The sequence below is a fragment of the Garra rufa genome, chromosome 7 (assembly GCF_049309525.1).
Source record: "Garra rufa chromosome 7, GarRuf1.0, whole genome shotgun sequence".
Taxonomy (NCBI): Eukaryota; Metazoa; Chordata; class Actinopteri; order Cypriniformes; family Cyprinidae; genus Garra; species Garra rufa.
Genome location: NC_133367.1, coordinates 35,543,893 through 35,565,373, shown reverse-complemented (window position 1 = coordinate 35,565,373; position 21,481 = coordinate 35,543,893). Strand labels below are relative to the sequence as shown.

Here is a 21,481-nt window from a genome sequence, read left to right as displayed (position 1 = left end):
AGTCAGTCGCTAGTGCACCTCCTGAGATCAAGGGAGTGAGGTTTACCTGCACAGCACCTACCGCTGGCCTCCGTTACACTCACCCCCCCAAACCTCACTCTCACCTGGGTCACTATTAAATCACTATTCTAATATTATATTAATTAAAAATATAAACAACTATAATACATCAATAATAATAATAATAATAATAATAATAATAACAATAATGTGTAGCAAATATTAAATACATATTATACATATTATTATTATAAAAAATAGTGTTTAATGTAATTATTATTATCCTGATGATGATAATAATAATAATAAAAATGCATTTCTCAAAAATATTATAAACAGATACATATTTTATCAGCATTATAGCATATAATATTTAAAAATACATATTCCGTTTAAATACATGTATTTAAATTAATAATATTATGATATTGTTGCAGTGTTTGTCTTTGTTGAATGATAGCTGCTTATTTCCTACGATGCAATGCACCATTTATCTTAATAGAAGAAGATTTAAGATTAAATCCTAAGCCTAAGATTTCTTAAGTGCAAAACAACTAACGAAACATTCAAATCACTTAAAAGATGACTGATCTAGGGATGGCGAGACAGTGCACACAGTCCATTCATCAGCAGTAATTACATTACATCACAAGCACGCAAGCCGCAAGGCCCCTCTCGCTTATGTAACCCTCAGTGGTCTTTCCCTCTCTTTCTGTAGACAAATGAGAACCATGCATGTATGTGCGCAATCCCACAGATGACGTGGAATCATAAACATTGTCATTCAGCATTACAAGGATGAGCTGCGAAAACAGGACACAGGACAGCCCCCTTGTTCCTGAGTCACGTACTCAACCACTTGAGTTTCATACATGACAGCAGAGAATCTACAATCGCGTATCATTTCTTTCGTCCTTTGATTTCAGCATCCTGTTCTTTACCCGACTGACAAACCTCTAATTGGTTCTGCAGACAGCCATCTTTGCAGTTTGGAACTGGACCATAGCTTTGCTCGATTAATGCACAATTGAACCGGATCAGAGTAGCGCAATTTAGCAAATCTGTTTTCTTTATTAGAAACCGGTCGGAAACAAACAACCTGGTGAATCGCAAGAATATGTGGAGAGACCCTTACCAGGCCCAAGGCCTTTCTGCACCTACAACAATGCCGAATTGGTGACTTCTATGCATAAATCTTAGAGCTGCGCCAAACGTCGAGATTACAATCGCTCGAAGGGCTCGTTGCCTGATTGTACGACAGCCAGGTTGGCGGGCACAACGATGGCCTGTGACTGCAGAGCTCATCAGGTGGAGAGATATTCGGAGGATTCGTTTCCCTCTTCTTTTGTCTGTTTAAACAATTAAGGCCTGGACATGACAGAGAATTGGACGGGCGTCCCCTTCGAGGTCCCTGGCGTAAGATCCCACTCCAGCCGTGATTAAGTGATGTCTTTTGGAGCCGCTGCCGGTTTAGTTATTTCTTTTGTTTTGGACTCCAAGGAAAATCTCCACCAGAGCAGATGGTGGGGTAGGCAGGAGTGAAAGAGAGATGAAGGAAAGCGAGAGAGAGGTGACACATTTTCTCCGGGAAACCTCAGAGGGCTCATCACGGACTGCTGATCGTCCAACTGCTTCAGAGTATTTTAGTGTTTTTCCTTCTTATTGCGACCTAAGAAGCTCACAGCGCTGCACTGGAGTCCATCGTGAGCCCAATAATCATGTCAGATATTATCTACGGCTTCTGCTTCCAGAGATGTTTTACTTTATAGATCGGGAAGAGGCAAATGATTCGGTTGTAAAGAGCCAAATGATGCAAATATTTTTTTCATTAGTCAGTTTACATATGAGTGGAAAACGGGTTACGTGAAGGTTTTCTTTGCATTTTTTTTTTTTTTCAAATTTACAGGCACTGCAATAAAACGAGATTTCAATGAGTTCAAGTTTTGTGCATTTACAATGGAGAACGGACCTTTCAAAGCTTCTGAACGGGCGCAAAAGCACCATAAAACTATCAAAAGTACTTCATTCTCTCTATTCCCCATCTCCCGTATGAACCTTTTTGTGAAGGGAAAAAAAGGAATGGGGGATAGTTCATCCAGAAATGAAAAATTGTCATAATTTATTCATTCTCCACTTGTTCCAAATCTGGATGTGTTTCTTTCTTCTGTCGAACACAAAAAGAAGATAAAAGAAGACCAAACTCTTGAACGCTACTGTCGAAGGCATAGTTCACCCAAAAATGAAAACTCTGTCATTAATTAAATGTTGTTCCAAATCCGTAAGACATTCGTTCATCTACGGAAAAAAAAAAAAATGATATCTTTGATGAAATCCAAGAGCTTTCTGAGCCTGCACAGACAACTACCCCGTTTAAGGCCTAGAAAGGTACTAAGGATATTGTTAAAATAGTCCATGTGACATCAGTGGTTCAGCCAAAATTTTATGAAGCTAACAAACAAAAATAACTTAATCCAACAATTTCCTCTCTTCCCTGATGAAAAAAACTACAAAAACCAGCCTAGGCTGGTTGATTGGTTTTAGCTGGTCAGCAGGCTGGTTTTAGAGGAGTTTTGGCCACTTTCCCAGCCTGGCCAGGCTGGTTTTAGCTGGTCAGGTTGGGAGACCACCAGCTAAAACCAGCCTGACCAGCCAGGAAAACCAGCTAAAACCAGTTACTTCCAGCTTAAACCAGCTAAGACCAGCCTTTATTTTTCAGTAGGGTTCCGTTTCAGTCTTCGACACACGTTTATGATTATTCAATCTTTTAAGATGTTAACAGTTGACAGCTGGATCATTGGTTCATCGAGTTGAACTCGTCAACTGAATCAGTCTGGTTCATGAAGAATTCATTCACACTACATCAAAAGATTAATTGAAAAGATTAGACTTTCTGTGAATAATGAATACATTCCAGTCTGTTCCGCACAGTATAAGACATTGGGTCTTATTCAGTGACTGTACGAACACACAAATCCTACCTGGTCTTATGACGAAAACGTACCTCCGGAATTGTTTTTATGCAAGATGCGAAAAACTTACCAATAAATACATGAATGAAGTTCAATGAAGTTTCCAAAGGAAATGAACACTAGAGGCGGTAAAACAGCGAGCTCTTGTAATCATTTTTGTACACAGTTATGATTACAGTTCCATATGTTTCACTTTCCGGACATAAAAAGCTTGCTCAGTAACTCAGCCGGCACAGAATTGGACTTAGGATGTGGAATCCTTGGGTACAAAACCAACATCACATAAAACGTACCATATGTACGTTCATATGTTCCAGGGAAAAAAACGAACACTCCTATTAGCGCCACTCAGTGGACATTTCACATCGAATATGTCATGAAACGTATATTGCGGTATGCATTTCACGTCTTGCGAAAAAGTTCCCAGATGTACGTTTTCATCATGAGACCAGGTTACACAAATTTACGCATCTAATTTGCATATAGTGAATGTTTTCTCATGATCTATTCATGATTCTTTAGTAACTTTTGTATTAAAATTGATTCTAAATTCTGAAAAAATGTAGGAAGAACTAAAACAGGGGCGTTCCCTCTGAGGAGGCAAGGGAAAAAAATCATAGTACAAAAATAAAACAACGACAATATTACAAAATACAACATTGACAAATGTACAAATCACTCGTGTTTCTAAAGAAACATTGTCCAACGGTGACACCAGCAGGTAAAGTTACAGCAGGATTCTGCGTCTCTCTCACCTCCCCTGAGCCCATTGAGTTTTAACAGAACCCCTTAAAGCATGTGCTGGGTTTGGTTGGTAGTAACTGAGAATGAATGGGGGAAAGTCACATCACAATATAATTGGATATGACTGGTTATGATTGGCTGTGATTGGTTAATGTGATAAATCCCGCCTCTTGTGTTCATTCGTGCACATTCTGTGTTCACTAATCAGTCTGAATGAACAATATAATGGCAAAAATGGGAAGACTAATTAAAAAAGTAAGTAAACAACTCACACATTTAGATATAACCACTTGTTACGTCAAAATAAGACTTAAAATGGCATGAAAACATGACGTGTGGGAGTTTTTAGTGAGTAATCAGCTTGGTAAAACTTAAGGTACATCATCTTGTCTGTGACCAATATTTACAGAGCTTTGAATACTCAAAATTTGTTAAAGGGGTCATCGAATGCCCATTTTCCACAAGTTCATATGATTCTTTAGGGTCTTAATGAAAAGTCTATAATATACTTTAGTTAAAAATTCTCAATAGTAGTGTAAAAAAACAGCCTTTTACCTTGTCAAAATCAGCTCTGCAAAAACTTGAAAAAAAAACTTGACTCATTGAGACATGGTCCCTTTAAATGCAAATGAGCTCTGCTCGCCCCGCCCCTCTCTGGGATTATGAGACGTAATGTTTACTTTAGCCATGTTTAGCAGCATTTAGCAGTGTTTAGCAGCGTTTAGCCGTGTTTAGCGGCGAAACTTGCCAACAAGCACATTATTAAGAAAGGCCATTCACAAAGATACATAAAAAACCTTTATACTCACTTCTGCTGTGGGGGAAGCTGTATCAGGAACGGTTCGCACGAACATAGAGGCATATGTCGATCAGGATTGGCGCTTTCCTTTTAAAAACAAAACATTTTTTTCATGAGAAGTTTATTAGTAAATAGAGACCATTGTATGATTTAAATGAAAATATATATCATATATCACTCAAACTGCATATTTTTGATACTTTTACAACAATTTTTGTCAATTTTAGAGCTTTGCTCATTCGTTATTTTATTATTTTGTTATTAAATTTCACTTTTTGTGTTCCAGGAAAGATAGCAAGCCACACGATTTTGATGACGAACTTGACAGATTTTTCATTTACTCCCTTAAAGCACACCATAAAACATTTAGTTTTACATCCACTGGCTTTTACCAGAAAATCTGTACTTGCATTTTGAATTTGGATGATATAACTCCCGACTTCCTTGACTTCAAAACTTACTCCCACTGCTTTGTGTAATGCAAACCAGCGCTGTTCTCCATCATCCTCTGTGTATTTCTGGCTCCAGAGGTCCTGTGAAGAATTGCTGTCCACTTTTGGCCTTCAGACCAGGCCAGAAAACAGGTGGTGAAGCCATCTCCAGCAGCTTTTCTTTCGCTTTAGCTCTCTGCGTACACGAAAACGAGCCATGTGGCGCGCAGAGCCGCGCTGAAGGTGAAGGCAGGGCTGGGTCAACACGGGCAGAGGATAGAGAAAGTCTTTCAGGAAATTCTTGAGCAGAACAAAACATTTGACACAAAGCCTGGTCTTAAAACCAATTGCTACATTTCTCACTCCATCTCTCCAGCGTTTTCCATGCCATGTGTTTGACTTTTGATTTTTACATATGAAGGAACCCAATGCCCTTTTTTTATCACACCAAACGGCATTGCGTTGCAAACAGCATTGACCTTTTTACGGGACCGAACTTTGCTGTTACTGGAGGCCTTCTTGCTAAACGATTTGAACACACATGATGGTAATTGACAGCGTATGTTCTTGTTGAAGTGCAATATGGAAACTATTCCTTCTCTCAAATGTAATTTCAAATCGCAGGTGTCCAAATACACGAGAATCTGTGGAGTGTTCCTCCATTCCAGTTGATGGGGTCAAGCGAATAAAGAGGGGGGAAGGATAATGACTGATGCAGTCACTCTGAAATGACTCCAGTGGATTGGAAATATCTGAAAAATTTTGCTTTTGCTCTCCACAAAGACATTACTGAATATTCAAATAAGTAGCAAACTATACTATCACAGTTCTAATGAAATTGGTCCTCAATGTGGCCAATTGACACTACAAAAAAAAAAATTACTTAAGTATGTTTTTTTTTTTAATGGAAATGTTTTTCCACTACTGTATCAAAGGTAATTGTAACTCTCACAATTTAGACTTCTTCTGAGTTTATATCTTACAACAGAATTTGTTTCTTAATATTCTGATTCTTTTTCAGAAATAAAGTATAAACTTAGAATTTCAAGAAAAAAATCTTAGAATTGTGAGATATAAGCACAATTCTGAGAAATTTTGAGAATCTAAGAAAAACATTCCAAATATAAATCCACAATTGTGATTAAAAAAATAACTTGGGAAAAAAAGTCATAATTGCAAAATTTTAAATCACAATTCTTTAAAAAAAATGATCAAAATTTAAATTGAGTTTATTACGTGCAATTGCAAGAGAATAACTGGTCATTCTTAGAAGAAAAGTCTAAATTGTGAGATATAGATTCACAATTGTGATAGTCACTTGTGAGACAAAAAGTCAGTATTGCAAGATACAAACCATATACTGTAACTCACAATTGCAATATATTATTAAAGTCTGAATTGTAATTGATAATAAATTCGCAATTGTGATAAAGTCACTTGAGATAAAGATTTAGAAATGCAAGATCTAAATGGGTAATTCTGAGAAGAACTAAAGACTTTGTGAGATGTAAACTTGCAATTGTGATTAAAAAAAGTCACTTATGGGATAAAATAGAATTGCGAGAGATGAAGTCACAAATCGTGAAAAAAAAGCAAAATTGCAAGATGTTAACTCAATTGTAAATCTATAACTCCAATTGCAAGATAAACTTAATTCTAATAAGAAAAGTCTAAATTGTAAGATGTAAACTTGCAATTGTGATAAAGTCACTTGTTATATAAAAATCTGAATTGCGAGATATAAACTTAGAAAAAAACCTGCAAAATTGTGTGATGTTAACTCACAATTGTGAGTTTCTAACTCGAAACTGCAAGATCTGGTAATTCTGAGACAACAATTCTTAATTTTAATATATAATCTCACGATTGCAAATTCTGAGAATTAAAGTGTAAATTGTGAGTTATAAACTCACAATTGCGAGAAACAATTCACTAGTTCGCTTTTGCATATAATAAACAGCGTAAAAGTTAAGCGTGTTTGGCATGCTGTCCGGGAGAGGGCTCCGAGCTCGGTGGTCATTCCCGAGCCCGGGGCACTCCCCCTGCCCAGGGAGAGGGGTCCGAGCTCGGCCTTTGGCCCGAACCCAATAGCGCTCCCCCCAACTAGAGGTGTAGAGAAAATAAAAGGGGGGGTGGGAGGGATGCTGACATCAGAGATAGCTGAAGGTAGGACTGCTTGGTTATTTAAAGGGACTGTAGTAATTGGATAGGGAGAGTGATCGGATAGGGAGTGATTGCTGATGATGAATTGGCCGTGTTAATTATCTGCGCGAGCTCCTCCTGAAATTCGTTAATGAAACGTCACTTAAGTAAACTCAATTCTTTGGAAAGAAAAACGCAGAAATGCAAGATGTTAACTCTAAATTCTGAGTTTATAACTTGCAACTTGTAAGATAAAAAATCTAAAAAGTGTGATGTATACTTACAATTTTGAGTTTCTAACTCAAAACTGCAAGATATATACGGGTAATTCTGAGAAGAAAAGTCTGAATTCTAATATATAATCTCACAATTGCAAATTTTGAGATTAAAAGTCAGAATTGCGAGATATAAACTCACAATTCTTCAAAAAAAAACACAAAATTGCAAGATGTTAACTCTCATTTGTGAGTTTATCTCGCAATTGCAAGTTATATACTTAATTCTAAGAAGAAAATTTTGAATTGCGAGATACAAACTCGGAATCACGATTAAAAAAGTCACTTGTGTGATCAATTTTGAATTGCGCGAGATAAACTCATAATTCTTAAAAAAAAATTGCGAGATGTTAACTCACAATTGATTTTATAACAATTGCAAGATTATTTAATTGTAAGATATAAACTCGCAATTGTGATAAAGTCACGTGTGAGATAAAAAATATGAATTGCAAGATATGAACTAAAAATTCTTAAAAAAACCTGCTAAATTGTGCGGTGTTAACTCACAATTGTGAGTTTCTAACTCAAAACTGCAAGATATAAACAGGTAATTCTGAGAAGAAAAGTCTGAATTCTAATATATAATCTCACGATTGCAAATTCTGAAAATTAAAGTGTAAATTGTGAGGTATATACTCACAATTGTGAGAAACAATGAAATAAACTCAATTCTTAGGAACAAAACTCAAAAATGCAAGATGTTAACTTTAAATTGTGAGTTTATAACTCGCAATTGCAAGAAATAAACAATTATAAGAAGAAAAGTCTGAATTGTGAGATATAAATTTGCAATTGTGATAGTCACTTGTGAGATTAAAAGTCAGAATTGTGAGATATAAACTCACAATTCTTAGAAAAGAAACGTTAACTGAGAGGTTACCTCACAATTTATGAGTTTATTACTTGCATTTGCAAGCTATGAACACTTAATTCTTAGAAAAAAAAGTCTGATTTGTGAGATATAAATTTGCAATTGCGATAAAAAAAAAATCAGTTGAAATAAAAAGTCAGAATTGTGAGATACAAACTTGGTATTTTGAGATTTATTTATTTTTATCCGGTAGTGGAAACAAGCGTCTATATTTTTGTACACGTGTTCAAATAAAAAATGTGTAAAAATCAATTTTAATAATTTACAAGATTGATTTTGAGTGTATTTATGTGGATTTTTAGATATTTTAGAAGTCATTTAAAATATGGTTGAATGGAAAGCAGCAATAAACAATCAAGACTAGAATAAAAAGTAATCTTTTCAGCAGGAGACTGTCAAGCTTTCAGGCATGACTTAGGGGGATAAGTCACTTAATGAAAACATGTTAGGAAAAACTACAAAGACAGCTCTTGACCTACATGTCAGTTAAAGAAATTGATTTAAAGATCATCTTGTAGCGTCTGGTGGAAAGATGGTGAGAAGCAATTTTGTTTTCGTTCAGAAATCAGGTCACTAAATTATCTTTCTGGACAATATCTTCCTTTGTTAGTTGACAAGACAAGTTTTTCATTATTTTGAAGCTTGTGTGGCCTTTTTTTAAATCCTCAAGTTCTGATTTTTTTTCTTTGACAGTCTATCTCGTACTTTGCCACATAGGAAACCTTACTGCATTCATAGCATCCATTTTCACAGAAGTGGAAAGTTTTGTGTTTTTCAATTAAAAAATAAATATGAGTGAATATTTTACTTAGCTCTAGTTTGTTTTGAATACTCTGGCTGGAAGGTGTCTGTTAGTCTGGTCCAGTTACCCAGTCATCAAAACTAGTTATCGGAAAGTTATGAAATTGAACACACAGATAGAGTCTCAACATTAACCATAATAAATTTGGATGCCACCAATAGGCCAAATTTGCACTCAAATTTCTGCTAATAACTTTGAATCGTGAGGTCTAGAAGCAAAATTTCTCTGATTCCTTGGCTCATACCGAGTTGAATGCATAACAAAATTATAATTTTTTTTGGGGGGGGGGGGGGGGGGAATTTTAAGGGGAAAAAAATTATGTTACTGATATTTCGACTTTATTCTCAAAACACTTCGACTTTATTCTTAAAACATTTCAACTTTATTCCTGAAACATTTAGACTTTATTCTCGAACTTTCAGCTTCAACTTTATTCTCGAAACATTTCAACTTTATTCTCGAAACATCTTGACTTTATACTCAACATTTCAACTTTATTCTTAAAAATTTGTAATTTATTCTGGTAATTTCGACTTTATTCCCAAAACATTTTGACTTTATTCTTAAAAATTTGTAATTTATTCTCGTAATTTCGACTTTATTCCCAAAACATTTTGACTTTATTCTCGAAATTTAAACTTTATCCTCAAAATTTCAGCTTTATTCTCGAAATATTTTGACTTTATTCTCACAATATTTGACTTTATTCTCATAATTTCAACTTTATTCTCAAAATATTTAGATTTTTATTCTCAAAATATTATGACTTTAATCTCGTAATTTTTTTATTTTTTTTTAACATGTACAATTCTGTATTTCTAAAACATTGTGACTTTATATCTCAGAATTCTGAGTTTATTTCTCTTGCAATTTATATCTTGCAATTCTGAACTGTTAACTCACAATTGCAAGTTATAAAGTCCAATTTTGAGGGGAAAAATAGACTGATATGTTCTCAGAATTGAGAGTTTATAGCTCAAAATTTGGTCTTTATAAAAAGCAAGTTAAAAAGATATAAACTTGAAATTCTGAGAAAAAGGTCAATTGTGTTTATAATCTGGCAATTCTGATTTTATTTCTCAGAATTGCTACTTTATTTCTCAGAATTAAGAGTTTATTTCTAAGAATTGTGAGTTTATGCAGTAGTGAGTTTATATCAGTTTTGATTTAATTTCTCAGAGTTGCAGTCAGAATTGTGACTGTTTTTTATTCATTGGCGGAAGTGGGCATCCATAGATGTCAGCCATTTTAGTCCAAATAATCTTACAAATGTCACTTCCACCACATTTTATAATTGAAGAAACACTCAGTACCACCTTGCTGCACAAAGCATCTTTATCCAGTGACGTCCAGAAAGGCATAAGAAAGTTAAAAGCAGAGCAAGCATGTTGCTATTAGTCATCTGAGGTGAAAGTGAGGAGAAAATAAGAGTGGTTTCCCTCTTCTTTCACATGATTAATGTGCTATAGCAGTATGTGATTTGGCTTCGATAAATCGATGGAAATAATTTTGGTGTTGAAACGCGAATAACATTGCATCTGTATTTGTGTGTACTGTTTTTCTGCTGAAGGCATTGTTGGAAATACTGAATCTGTTTTTCTTTCAGGTTGATGTGTCTCTCTCCCACTGGGTTGAGATTTGACAAATGGCATGGAGGAAATACCCTGATCTTCTCGGTGTTGGGATTCCCTGAGTGAGTGGAGCTGGATGAAGACGTGGCCTGCTTGGAGAAGACACCTGGCTCTAAAGAAAGCGTGTGAGGAGAAGCAACAAGATTGATGGTGCTTGTCTCTGTGTTGATTGGCTGGCTGATTGGTGAGTTGTTCATCAGGATGGTAATGGTAATACCAGTCTCTCCTGTTGTCATCTCTTTCAGCTAACAGTTCATTTAGCATCACTACGTCCAGATTCTGACCAGGATGATTTACTTTAGTGGGCATTTGGAATATCAGAGGGGATACAAATTTGTTACGTTACCCTACGTTACGCAGGTTACCAAAGAATCAACCTTCAGCAGTGGTGCAGCACTATTATTATTATTAACACCACCAACAAGAGCATGCACAGTTTAACTATTATTTTATAGTTTTTTGTTGATTACCAAATTATCAAATGTGTCATCTAAATTAATTAATAAAATAATAATTATACAGTATATACAGTTAAAAATCAATAAAGAATGCTGTTATGTAATATGAAATAATAACAATAATAATAATTATAATAATAATTTTCTATAATTATTTGTTAATGATACTAATAATTGTGCTACTATTACTAACAATAAAAATATACAGTTTTATAAAAAAATGTAATAAAAATAATAATCAACGTAACAAATTATACTAATTATTGTACTACTACTACTACTACTACTAATAATTATTATTATTATTTCATTATTATTATTATTATTATTACCAGTAACATTTATCCATATGTCATATTAATCACATGTCCATAGTTATTTTTTTATAATGTTAGCTATGTTGTTATATAATAATAATAATAATAATAATTATTATTATTATTATTAATATTGTTATTATTATTATATTATATAAATGTATAATGTTGTCAGTAGTTATTTTCATAATATCAGCTATGCTGTTATATAATACAAAATAATAATAATAATAATAATAATAATAGCAATAATTGTTTTATAATTGTTTGTTAATAATACTAATAATCATACTACTACTAATTATTATTAATGTTTCATTATTATTATTATTATTATTATTATTATTATTATTATTATTATTATTATTATTATTATTATTATTATTATTGACAATAACATTTATAATGCCAGTGTTGATTTGTATAATTATTTGTTAATAATACTAAAAATTGACTACTACTAGTACTAATAATAATTTTAAAAATAATAATAATTATTATAATTTCATTATTGTTATTATTATCAATAAAATGTATAATGTCCATAGTTATTTTATGTAAGATATGTTGTTATATAATAATAATAATAATAATAATAATAATTTATTTTATAATTATTTGTTAATAATACTAATAATTGTGCTACTACTAATTATTATTAATATTTTATTATTATTATTATTATTATTATTATTATTGCCAATAACATTTATAATGTCAGTGGTGATTTTTATAATTGTTTGTTAATAATACTAATAATTGTACTACTACTACTACTAATAATAATAATAATTATATATTTTCATTACTGTTATTATTACCAATAAAAATTATAATGTCCATAGTTATTTTTGTAATGTCAGCTATGCTGTTATATATTTATTCATTATTAATATATAATAATTATATTATTATTATCATCATTATTTTTTAATGATGCTAACAATTATATTACTAAATATAGGCTAATTATACTACTAAGATTTTAGTATTTTAATAATGTCAGCTGTTCTGTTATGTAATATGAAATATAATAATAATGAAACTAATAATAACAAAATATTTTTATCATTATTTGTTAATAATACTAATAATTATACTACTAAGACTAATAATAATTATAATAATAACAATAATTAATGTTTATAATATGTTAATAATAATAATAATAATAATAGTAAGTATTAATAATAATAATAATAATAATAATAATAATAATAATAGTAATAATAATTATTATTATTAGTTTATTACTACTAATAATATTGTTTTATTATTGTTGTTCGTATTTAATATTCTTGTTGTTATAACAAAAAATTTACAGTTTGTGTCAAAAAAAGTCACACAAAATAATAATCAATTAATTGTTAATGTTAAAACCGTGATGTTTTTTAATAGTAAATCTTAGTAATAGTAGATTTTATTATTTTTAATATTTTTTGTATTTGTAAAATAATTTTGTTGGTTAGTTGTAGTATAGTTTTAAAATATGTAAAAATACAATTAATAATAAATAAATAAATAAATAATACTATATCATTAGTGCAACATAGTTTGCCACTATGTATTAATTGGAACTATATAATGATATTAATAATAGTCATAATAATAATAATAATAATAATAGGCATATAATATGGTTCAAATTAATACCTAGTGGCAAAACGTGATTTGAAATTTCCTCGGATTTCATTTTAATAAATTCCAGGATGTCAAATTCCAGTTAAACATCCTGTGGGATGTGGCCAGTTCATTTCAATTTCACATAATCATCTTTGTTTGTGACCTTTGTGTGACTATGACTAGATTTAGAGGACAATAGTGAGAAAATGAATATGTGGGATGCCACGTTTTCCTCTGGCTTTTTACAACATTTCTTTAATAACTTTTTGGAATTTAACTCCAAGGTGGATTAGCAGAATTTTTGTGGAGCTTATGAGCGAAATAACATACTTATGAAAACGTTTGAAGTGTTTATAAAGAACACTCTCACTTCCACTTCAATATTTCCATCTTGGTTTCGAAGCATCTTGTGAACAAAATGCACATGCACATCTGGTTTGAAGTCTTTGAAGAGGAAAAAGAAGAAAACAAACGGATACTACACTCCACACACAAAAAATGGGGGTGAACTGAGAAACTTTTACATTTCAAAACAGGATAGGAATAAATGACAAAACTAGTGAAGAATGGTTCTGTGCTACGGACTGAATCTTTTTAGTGCTCATCTATCTTGTGCTTCATCCACCATATGCTACATATTGAAAGCTTCAATCCAACTGGCTGGTTTTCAGTTCATTCTGGGAGTCGGTGTCAAAGGGTCGACGTTTGGCTAGTTAGCATGTTCTGTTAGCCCTTGAAAGCAGATGTAACCATTTCTAAATAACATTGACAATATGCTGAGTTGGTTGTTGTGTGGATGTGCATATGTGTCTGTGGTTAAAACCACATATATATCCATCTCACCACAACAGATCGAGGACATTTAGTGACAAGGACACTTGCAAACATATACACACATACACATAAAAAGAGAGCAATTCAGCAGTACTCCAGTGAGCCATGAAAATTACCACAGCACATTTTCATTTTGGTTCGGTTTGATAGTCAGCACATTCATTCCTCTTAATTTTTCACTGAAGAAAGCACATATGATAGATGATTCATATTTAAGCCTGAAGCAGAGGTTCAAAGTAAAACAATAATAATAATAAATATAGCTGCTAGAAGCAGTTAACGGGGTTTGAGCATTTAAGGCCTTTATTGCTTGAGTGCTGTTAGGGTGTAGGCCAACATGAAATAAATGACATGATATAAAGATCTAGTGTCTAGCTTTTTTTAAGCAATTTGAAGCCATTTAAAATAGAAATCATGTGGTTTCAAAGCCTTTTTAACTGTTATAGCGCCACCTATGGTCCAATTTCCATGAAACTTTGCATGCTTGTTAAGAGTCGTCTGCCACATGTTTTCACCAATTTTCGTAATTTTTTAATAAGTTTTTGTTTAGGTTTTTTAGGCTTTTGTGTATATATTGCCACACCCCTTTCCTAATTGAACCTGTTATAGCCAACCAAAGGACAAAATTCAACATTATTTTTGGATAATTATTGATCTAGAGAGTCCAGAGAATTGCACTGCAGTGGTTTGATCGAGATTGAGCGAAAAACCTAGGATTAGTTCGTAAAACAGGTTTTTACATAATTGCAAATATTTATTGAACGATTTGATTGACAGCAATGCTTTTTGAGGCAAAGTTGTTCAGAATGAGGAGATCTATCATATGATATGAAGATATAGTGTATATGTGAATATATAGACGTTTTATTACAATTTTAGTACTTTTACAATAGAAATATCATGTTTTTGAAACAATTTTAATTAGGGGTGTAACGGTACGCTAAAATCGTTTTCGGTTCGGTACAGTGTCTTGGAGAGCTCGGTTTGGTTCATTTTCGGTACAAAAAAATAAGAACTTACAAAATCTTTATTTTGAAAAGCTGCCAATACACAATAGAATTCTTGCATAAAATAAATAAAAGCGACACATTTGGGTGATATTTTACATAATTTTTTTAAGGCTCTGAAATGAAGCGGTTGCAATAAATGTTGTTATCATTATACAAATTAGAGTGTTTATGAATGGTTATGGCGATTCATGTTACATTTGCATATTGTATTTTATGAATGAAAGTAAAACTGGCGAGGTGAATCTCTTTCTTGTTTTATTTAATGTTATCACAGGATAGTTAAATATAGGCTGTGTGTGGGGAAAAAAGTGCGTGAAATAAGACCACAAAAATCTGTTAATGTGTTAACGGTCTAAACATATACATTTCGACTATATTTTTTTTTTAGATACATACGTTTATATGTATTTTATATGTATTTAAATTTGAAAGTAAAATAAATTACAATATTTATTTATGTTAAATCATAATCTGCGTGACGCTGCCGTTAATTTTGCTTTGATGACGTTCCAGGGCATTCCAAATGAGCGATTATTTTCAGCGAAGGCCAGCGAAGGGAGCAGTGAACACTGCGTAGGGACCCTGTCGATCGGAACGCACCCAAAGAGTATAGAATACCCTATATGTCAGTATTTGTTCTTTGACGCACCTTAACCAAAGTGCGAGTGTACTGTTCGTCACTCAATAGCGTCCGTGCGGAAACTCGCCTAGGAACATTGTTCCGCTGCGCTTAATATCACGCTAATAATAAATGTATATTATTTAATGAAAAAAAATATACCGAAACGGTACGCAAGTGGACCGAACCGAACAGGCCGTACCGAAACGGTTCAATACATCCCCGTGAACCGTTACACCCCTAATTTTAATTGCTATAGCGCCACCTATGGTCTTGTCTTAATGAAACTTTGCATGCTTGTTAAGAGTCATCTGCCACATGTTTCCACCAATTTTCGTAAGGTTTTGAGTTTTTGTTTAGGTTTTATAAGCTTTTGGATATATGTGGCCACGGCCATTTTCTAAATGACCTTGTTATAGCTAACCAAAGAACAAAATTCAACATAATTTTGATAATTATTGATCTAGAGAGTCTGGAGAACTGTGCTGCAGTGGTTTGATCGAGATCGGGCGAAAAACCTAGCACTAGTTCGCAAAAGTAGGTTTTTAACATAATTGCTAATATTTAATGAATGGTTTGATTGACAGCAATGGTTCTTGAGGCAAAGTGAGGCATAAAACTCGTTAGCGCCAACTAGTGGTCGATTTCTTTCAAAATTCTTACAGACCTTTATGGCCATGAGTCAAACATGCCCACTGAGTTTGTTCCGATCAGCCTCCATTAACTTTGTCAAATAAGTGCTCAAACTTCATTGGCTGATGACGGCCATGTTTTTTTAGATACGCCAATGTCCTCAGAGACACCTGTGCCACCTTGGACCAAGACAATGCATACCAATGTTCAAGTCGATTGGACCAGCGGTTGCATAATTTATAGCCGTTTATATGTTTTTTCCATCTTATAGCGCCTACAAAGATATTTGACCAAAGATTGAGCTTATACACATTTGTACCGAGTTTGGTGAAGATATCTCATTTTGTTCAAGAGTTATATCTAAATGTAGCAATTACCTAACATTAGCATAGAACATTTTAGCGTTCCTATCCGAGTCGAAATTTCAACTTTTTTTTTTTTTTTTTGATAATTATTGATATTCAGTGTCCAGAGAATATTTCTGCACTGGTTTGGTTCCGGGCGAAAAACCTAGGACTAGTTCGCAAAAGTAGGTTTCGGATACAAGTCCATTTTGCGGGGACAACTGTACCCCATAGCTCAAAAATGTCTGACTCCACTTTTGTTCATGCTGACCTAAGGAATGCAACGATGTAAAGTTTTTGAGTCTATGACAAACGGTGTATGAGCTACGGCCAAAAATGTAAAAAATAGGCGGCAAACAACTGTGGCAACATTTTTTGAAGAAAGCGTCCGAAGAGTCCAAAATTTTCGAATATTTTTTCGTATTCCGCAATATTCATCACACACAGAACGTTGCGCTGCTCTGAATTGTGAAAACACCTCTCAAAACACTTGTTACAGGTGCAAAAAATGCAGAAAGTTTTATCCGATCCAAATTTTTTTATAATGGACGAAAGTTTCGGAGACATTGTGTAAATGTGATTGTCACAACGTGAGGTTGTATTTATTGTTTTAACATGCAAAAATCGTCACCTTAGAATTATAAGGTTCTATCTGCATTCCAAGCACTTTTGAGATATTGAGCTTCAAATTTTTTGAGTTCCATAGACCTCTGTAGGTCTAAAAAAAATCCCAAAATGTACTCAGCTTACAAAAGAAACATCACATAATGTAAATAAGTGGTCACAGAATAAGAATATGTAAATAACTCAATGTTGACAAAAATGTCAGATAGAACCTTACAATTCTAAGGTGACGAAATGTTCAACAAGAATTTCTGACTCATTGTGCATGGACCTTGAGAGTACGTTTTACAAGAACTAGACTCAAAAATAAAGGTGCTTTATATGGTTCGTGACATTGATGCCATAGAAGAACCATTTTTGGTTCCACAAAGAAACATCTCTTTCTTACCTTTTTGTAATCCGAAGAACCTTCTTTTGCCACAAAGAACATTTCGTGATACAGAAATGTTCTTTAGATGTTAAAGGTTCTTCATAGAACAGTTTAGACCAAAAATGTTCTTCTATGGCATTGTGAAGTGTACTAGAACAAATACAATACTATTTTAGTATTTGTACTTTAAATGTAACATTTAATTCAAATGTGTTACTTGCTGATTTTTTGTAATTATTTTCTGCAAAAATGTTGTATTAAACCAATGCATTTCAATTAAGGCTGAAAGGCACACAAAATGAATAACACTCTACAGAATAGGGCTGTCACACTAAATGAATTCATAGATCAATTTCTAATGTATCACGGTTCTGATTTGAATCAATTCTTAACTTTTAAACTTTATAACAGCAGATGGCACTGTGTGCTGTGTACTTACTTCCACTTCCTTCCACACTTATACACCATTCGAACTTAAAACAATTATTCATAAAGTTCGAAAGGTAAAATTACACGAGTGTTCACAGTGGGCTGTGTTTACATCAATATCGCGTCATAAAAGCCAAGGTACGCGCCAGCGCTCTTCTTCGTGAGCGTTTGAGTGTGCAGGTAAAAACTAGTCTAGAGTGCCCTCTGCTGTTAGAAAGTAAGCTCAGAATCGATTCCAGAGATTGATTTATCGTGACACTCCGACTACCGAGCCACTAAACGGACATTACAGTACGTAACATTTTACTTTAAAGTTAAAAGCTATTCCAATGCCGCATATATTAATAGCGATTCCAGCAATTCATACACAGTATAATTAGCCAACAATACAATTGAAATGTATTTGATCTCGTATTTATTCTCTTTGGCGGTTCCATAGTAGCCTACACGTCATTTCATTTTCTAACACAGCATTCGAAATCGAGCACATCCCTGATTTTAATGCTAAATTGTGTCCAGTTGTGTAATTGAAAAAAGACACCGCATAATGTCTTGCAGTCTTCGCATGAGCACCACGTTTTTAAAATGACTTCTCAAGTTAAAAATAGTTGAAATTTGGAACGAAACTCCTGTACTCTAAGAATGCATACTGTATACACAGCTGCTTTTAAAACAACCCGAAACTGAGCATTTCCTGCCAGGTTTTAGTATTTCAGCAACCCTCAGGCTTGTGTTGAGCAAGCCATTGTATACACATTTGCAAATTTGCAACCAAAGTCTCGTCAATACACTCAGAGCCCATTTAATAACAAACCAAAGCGTATTTGTGAAAGTTCCCCGGGTCCTCCCAGCACGTGTTGGGACCTAAATTGGACACTGGACTTGTCACAGGACACTTAATTCTTCCTGGCTGCGTTCTTGCTGACACGGACCACGCAGTGGCTACTTTGAACGCAGCTGTGAGAAGATTAAAGTGAGCTGTAAAGTCTGCAGAGAGAGAGTTGTTGACTTGTGTGAACGCCTCGCTGTCGAAAACAGCCAAGTGAAAACGTGAGGGTGGCCTGCAATCGATAAGTTTAGATAAAACTTCTCGTAAATTTGAAGCGGTCAAAAAATCTCAAATCCTTAAAATCCCAATCTGGACTTCAGACCTATTTCCCCACAAGCTCTATAGCCGTACATACGTCATTGAGTTGGCTACAAGGTTAGGTTGCATAACAGCGCCGTTTTTATGTAAAGTTGTGGAAAACTATGACCAAACAGATTGTTTTGCCATTTGTGCTTTTTTGTCTGTCTTCAATTCGTTTATATCTTTCTATCTCTCTCTTATATATGCTCTCGCTTTCTTTCTTTTGGTTGGAAACCTAATAAAGTCACCGAGAGGCATTTTGAATTTTACAGTCTTTTTTTTCCCCTTTAGCTTTGTGGTTTTCAGAGAATGTCCCTGTATTGGGTTTGGCAGGGCGAACTCCTCTCTTTTTCTAGCTCTGGAAAAGTATAGTAATGCAGCAAAGAATGTATTGATGTTTATTTTTATAATTTGAGTTGGTGAGATGAGTGGAGTTTAATGGTGGTCAAATTCCCAGAGCGCCAAGTGTTAACAGACCCACCTGAGAGACTGCGTTTCATTGTATTCTCTGGAAATCTATAAAAAGCAGGGCTACAACAAAGACAGGACGCAGAGGATTAAAAAAGAAACAAAACTTCTGGTTTTTATTATTGTAAAATACATACAGAAGAAAACAAATCCAGAACAACAACAAATAACAGTTTCATCTTACAAACAAATTCCATGAAAATACGGATAAGCCAGAGAAACTCTGCCAAGGGCTTGGCAGGGACAAAACTGTACAAAATATGGGACCCAGACAAGCTCTACAAGTATTACGATCTTCAAGACTCCTTGAAAGTACTCAGTGGGTTCACACTCAAGAAAAAAGTGTTTTTATTTAAACTTGTATCGTGTTTCACAAGCTTGAGGGGAAGGATTTGTTTCAATTCTCTCAAAGGTTTCCTGAAAAAATACTCTCTCCATATACATATAAATATATTTGTGCTGTGCAAATTGCAAGCGTAAGGTCGTCCTTACGATCTAGAACCATCAAATATACCAGGACCTACATTGGAAGACTACAGCCATGGTACAAAGCGTCTGAGCGAATGTTAATTTGCATATTTCGTGTGTGTAGATGTGTGCGCGCATGTGAAGGAAATGATTATGTTCATCCCAACCCGTTGTAAACATAGACGTGTCGTCGTCTTGAGTCCGTTGTTTCTATTCTAGTGTGGGTAACCTGACTTGTCGAGCCAGTACAATGTGTTCAAAAAGCAACGTAGCAAAGAGTCCCAGCTATACATATCATCTGACATATCAGAGACCTAAACTAATACAGCTGCCTCTGGTGGTAGACAAAAGCCCAGGCTGTCTTTAAAGCGCTTAATAAAAGCCCGGCCCTTTCTCACTGGAAGAAAGCCAGTGAAGAAACCACAAACGTTGATAAATAATACTACACGAAATATCAAAATAGTTTCAGGGAGCCAGCTTCCCAATATTTAAACAAGTATTCTTACCTTGCTTTTTCTTATGTTCATCACTTCAACATATCCGAAGTGTTTTTCCTCATAATGAGATTATTTAGCTACTGTATGATAAATAACAAGATGAGGCACTGTTTTGCTATTACATGTCACAAATGCGCTCAAAAGTATTCCCTGACTCTTTAAACCTGTACACTATTATACATGATACGAACTTTGGTGACCTAGGCTGAGGAGTGACCGAACTCACCATCATTGGTGGGGTGAAAACAGAAAAAAGCCTGTCATGTGACCTTAGCACGCACCAACCCCAACCAATGAGAGTTACTCTTTAGGGTTCCTTGTGGACGCTTGCTCCGGCCCTACCATTTCCCTGGGATTGGCGTACCGCATTCGTACCATGCGACGTAGGTGATATGGGAGTTTCCACCTATCTCGCCGTAGTGGACTGGCTCTTGTCTCATTGCTCTGTAGAAGCCTAAAAATCAGTAAGAAAAGCTTTAGAATCCAACCAGTAATTATTTACTCACAGTCATTTTTTTAAGTCTTGTACAATGTCCTTTTAACACTATGGAAGCCAGTTTCCACCACTGTATTAAAAAAAAAAAGGAATTGCGACTTTTTCACGTTTTTTTTTTTTTTCCGCAAAAAATATTTTTTGGAATGACATAATACAGACTCACAATTCTAAATTTTTCTCAGAATTGTGAGATATATAAACCCGCAATTGCAAGTTGTAAAGTCAGAATTGTGAGATATACACTTGCAATTGTGAGAAACAAAGTCATTGCTCTGTAGAAGCCTAAAATCATCAAGAAAAGCATTAGACTTCAAACAGTAATGATTTATTTGCCGTCATTTTTGAAACCTGTACAATGTGCTTTCAGCACTACTGAAGGCCGTTTCCGACCACTGAATAAACAAATGTAAAACAGGTAATTGCGACTTTTTAGCTCACAATTCGGATTTTTTTTTTGTAATTACATAATACAGACTCACAATTCAAAATTTTCTC

General features: G+C 34.1%; 1 protein-coding gene across 7 annotated transcripts in view; it reads right to left on the bottom strand.

Moving 5' to 3' along the window:
* Positions 1 to 19,614: 19,614 nt before the first annotated feature.
* The window catches only part of abi3bpb (ABI family, member 3 (NESH) binding protein b), a 28,945-nt gene continuing 27,078 nt past the window's right edge, over positions 19,615 to 21,481 (bottom strand). For all 7 annotated transcript variants that reach the window (XM_073844036.1, XM_073844037.1, XM_073844038.1 and 4 more), the window contains one exon: positions 19,615 to 20,944. In XM_073844036.1, the coding sequence (XP_073700137.1) occupies positions 20,829 to 20,944 (116 nt within the window). In that variant the 3' untranslated portion in view covers positions 19,615 to 20,828. The remainder of the gene's footprint in view (positions 20,945 to 21,481) is intronic.